The 4,070-nt window shown below is 35.0% G+C and overlaps 1 protein-coding gene across 1 annotated transcript in view; it reads right to left on the bottom strand.

Annotated features, from left to right (window-relative positions):
* Window positions 1–4,070, bottom strand: part of CCDC178 (coiled-coil domain containing 178) — a 422,000-nt gene that overhangs the window by 347,621 nt on the left and 70,309 nt on the right. The window contains exon 7 of the mRNA XM_077753827.1: window positions 912–1,112. Within this exon, the coding sequence (XP_077609953.1) occupies window positions 912–1,112 (201 nt within the window). The remainder of the gene's footprint in view (window positions 1–911; window positions 1,113–4,070) is intronic.

Here is a 4,070-nt window from a genome sequence, read left to right as displayed (position 1 = left end):
GACACTTGACTGAGTCACCCAGTCACCACTATAAATAAAAGTTCTAACCTTTTCTTGCAACTCCCTAAAATGTGTACACCCTACTTTGGAAATTGTAGTTTTAAAAGACATATAACAAAGGTGCATGTAAATTTTCATTCTGACACATAATTTAATGTCTCATAATAGTAATGCCCCCCTTTTCCACTCAAAAGTGTCTTAACTTAAATGATAGGTTTTTGAGCACCCTAATATAATCCACTTATAAAGCATGTAAATCCTGAAATAAAATTAACTGAACTAAAGTTTATTTATAAGCAAATTCTAGCCTCAGCAAAATCATGTAGTCAGGTATGTTTGACAGGCATGTTTGGAGAATTAAAAAATCAAATGCCTTTAGATTATTTAATACTTGAACACACGGCCCTTACTCTGCAGTGTAAAAAGCCAATGTTTCCTTTCTAAATATTTGTTACTTACCTCTTGGAAACATCTCGAGTCTTACTGTCTGCTAAAAGTTCCTAATGAAATCTACTACTGAATTCTCAAAAGCATATTCATGTTGCTAAAATATCAGTTTAAAGGTCTTTTAAATATGTGGCCAATGATACTAACTGGAAATAACTTAAATTTCTAAACTTCAAGTACTCAAATAATGTAGTCATCATAGGAAATACGTGCCAAAAGTCTGAATACCATAAATACTGTGGAGTTTCCAATGAACACCAAACCAGGGAATGTCCAGGTTTGCTCAGTGCAGTCCCAGTTACATAACTGAACCCAGTATTATCATCAGTAGCATCTATCAGAATTACACTAATTTAGATACAAAACAATACAGCCACCATTGATTTATTTTTCAGAGCTTCAATTGATTATCCATGCCTCTTGAATAAAGTAAATAGCCATATGAAAAAAATCCTTATTATTACCTTTCTGCACAGCTAGTGGGATTTCTTGGAGTCTCCAGATTGACCATGAATCAATTTTCATGTGAATCTTACTCTTTCTGGACTTTTGTTGCTTTAAAGCTTCTTCAGCTTCTGCACGGTCAGTTTCTAGACTTTTAATGAGATGAATGGCTTCTGATAGCAATGTTTCCATTTCCTGCTTTAATTTTGAACACTTTTCATCTTAAAATAGAAATATGTATTTGCATTTGTTAATGAATAAGCCTATAAAGTAGGTGGTGAGAACATAGGTACTATCATATTATTCTTTTAAATATTTATATGTTTAACAAGAAAATTTCAGAAAATATGAATTAGCCTTTAAAGACAGCTCTATTATAATAGAATCAGAACATTAATTATAACCTTTGAAGACAGATTTTTAAGTGAACATTTTATGAAATAATTACAATAGCTAAATCTCAAGCAATAGCTTTATGTATGTTTTACCTAAAGAGAAACTGCTTTATTCACAACCTATATTAAAGAGCTTTATTTTTAAATTATGCTTGTGTTTATCTGATGATTACATCAGATAAAGACTGAATATCCTCAGATGATTCCTAGAATCAAGACACTTTATTTCTTATCAGATAATAACATCTCTAGTTAGCCATACCAGGGATTCATCACTTCCAAAGTCTATTTATTCTGATATAACACAAGTTAACTCCTGTAATGAGATATATTTGTGATTCCTGGTTCAAAGCTCTGAAATTATACAGTTTAATGTTAATGGAATGATTAACATGGGTATTCATTCATCTATTTATACTAGAAACATGTAGAGAGCCTGTTATGTTCTAGGCAATACACTCTCTCCGCAGAGAGAGCAGTAAAGAAGATGGATATGGGTTCCACTCTGGTGAGATTTATACTTGTAAACAGTGACTTTTCCCAAAATGTGACATGACAAGAAGACATAAACACAGAATCAAGAAAGGCAAAGCCTCAAAGAGCTGAGGCTAGAGGAAAAACAGTAAAAGTGGATGAGGAAAAAAGACAACTAAAAGACCTCACTTTTATTTTGTTTTACTTTGGACAATACAGCAATAATTTTCTAGTTATAAGTGCAAGCTCAGTGGTCACACAGTTTCTACTTCCTTTTTTTAAAATTTTTTTTAATGTTTTATTTCTTTCTGAGAGAGAGAGAGAGACAGCATAAGGAGGGGAGGGTCAGAGAGACAGGGAGACACAGAATCTGAAACAGTCTCCAGGCTCCGAGCTGGCTGTCAGCACAGAGCCCAACACGGGGCTTGAACCCACAAACCATGAGATCATGACCTGAGCCAAAGTCAGACACTTAACCAACTGAGCCACCCAGGCGCCCTGCACAGTTTCTACTTCTAACCTAGTAGACCAGTCACAGAAATTCTGCATGCTGTCTGAAAAGATTTCTTAAGAAACAGGTTTCTCGACTGTAATGCATAAAAATTATCTTTTCATGGACTGGCTCTTTATTTGGTTCCTATTTTGGTTTATTTTTCTCTCCTTTCAAATTCTACCACATCCTGGATATTTTATATTGTTAAGTGTCTGGGTTTTTTGTTTGTTTGTTTTATGACAACATACACAGTGAACACTGTGTTCTCCAGCCAACTTATGATATATTCAATTCCTATAACAAGACTTCAGTCTGAAATGTGTGGTGAATTAATGCCACGTCAAATTAGAGCACATCTCATGCGATCTAAATATGTTTTGCCAAACATGTCTATCATGTTTGTACAAGATGTCTTTTGTACTGTTTCTATGATAGCAACCTAAAATAAACGCTGTGTTTATAACTTGAGATGCCTCCAATTCATTGTATTTAATCTATCTTTCAATTTTTTTCTAGAATATCATTTCAATTGGTTTTACTGTTTCATACTAAGTGAGCAACCACTTGCAATTTTTCTTCTTTTTTTTAGCACAAACACCTAATAAATCTTCCTCAACTTGATACTGTCTTATACTCTGGGATCAAATGTATGAGTTTACATTAAACATAGCTGTCTCACTGTTATCTTGTGGTCATTGATATATTTATCTTATAGCATTTGTCACGTGAAAAACTAATTAGTAATGAGGTTTTATTTTTCTTCAGTGTAGATATAAATAATAAAGTGGAAATAGTAAACACAGAGCTTCACTATGAATGAAAGTTGTGAAAAACAAAGTATTAGTACTTTTAAAAAGTCCTGAACTCATGAGGTGTTTGAGTGGTTCAGTCCGTTAAGCAGCTGAGTCTTGATTTCTACTTGGGTCATGATCTCACAGTTTGAGGATTCAAGCCCCACATCTGGCTATGTACTGACAGCATGTAACCTGCTTGGGATTCTCTCTCTCTCTCTCTCTCTCTCTCTCTCTCTCTCTCTCAGCTCCTCCCCTGCTCTCGTGTTCTCTCTCTCTCAAAATAAATAAACACTTTTTTTAAAAAGTCCTGAAATCGGGGTGCCTGGGTGGCTCAGACAGTTAAGCCTCCAACTTCGGCTCAGGTCATGATCTTGAAGTTCATGGGTTCGAGCCTCATACTGGGCTCTGTGCTGACAGCAGGCCTGGAGCCTGCTTCAGATTCTGTGCCTCCCTCTCTCTCTGCCCCTTCCCCACTCACACTCTGCCCCCCCTTTCTCAAAAATAAGTATACATTAAAAAAAGTCCTGAATTCATTAGTTATCTCTCATGAAAGTAAGATGTTTAACAAATATTTGTGGTGAAGGTAGGAAGAGGTGTTCAATATAATATTAAAACTACAGGGGTGCCTTGGTGGCTCAGTCCATTAACTGTTAAATTCTTGATATCAGTTCAGGTCATGATCTCATGGTCATGAGACTGAGCCTCATGTAGGGCTCTTGGTTAGTGGAGCCTGCTTAAGATTCTCTCTCTCCCTCTCCCTCTGTCCTTCCATTGCTCACGAGAGCAGGTGCATGCATGCTCTCTCTCAAAAAAAAATTAATTCAAATATGTTGAAGTAATTTTAACACAATTTTATTTCAGTATATAAATTGTACATGTTGTAAACTGTGACAAGATATTAATCTTTATATAATTAATCTTTATATATAATATGTATTAATCTTTATATATATATATAAACACACACACATAGCAGAGCCTCCATGTCCTATATGGTAGCCATTAACCACATGTGACTACTTA

This window comes from Crocuta crocuta, unplaced genomic scaffold (genome assembly GCF_008692635.1).
Source record: "Crocuta crocuta isolate KB4526 unplaced genomic scaffold, BGI_CrCroc_1.0 scaffold231, whole genome shotgun sequence".
NCBI lineage: Eukaryota > Metazoa > Chordata > Mammalia > Carnivora > Hyaenidae > Crocuta > Crocuta crocuta.
Note: the sequence above shows the minus strand (reverse complement) of the source record. Positions and strands in the feature narration are given on the sequence as shown.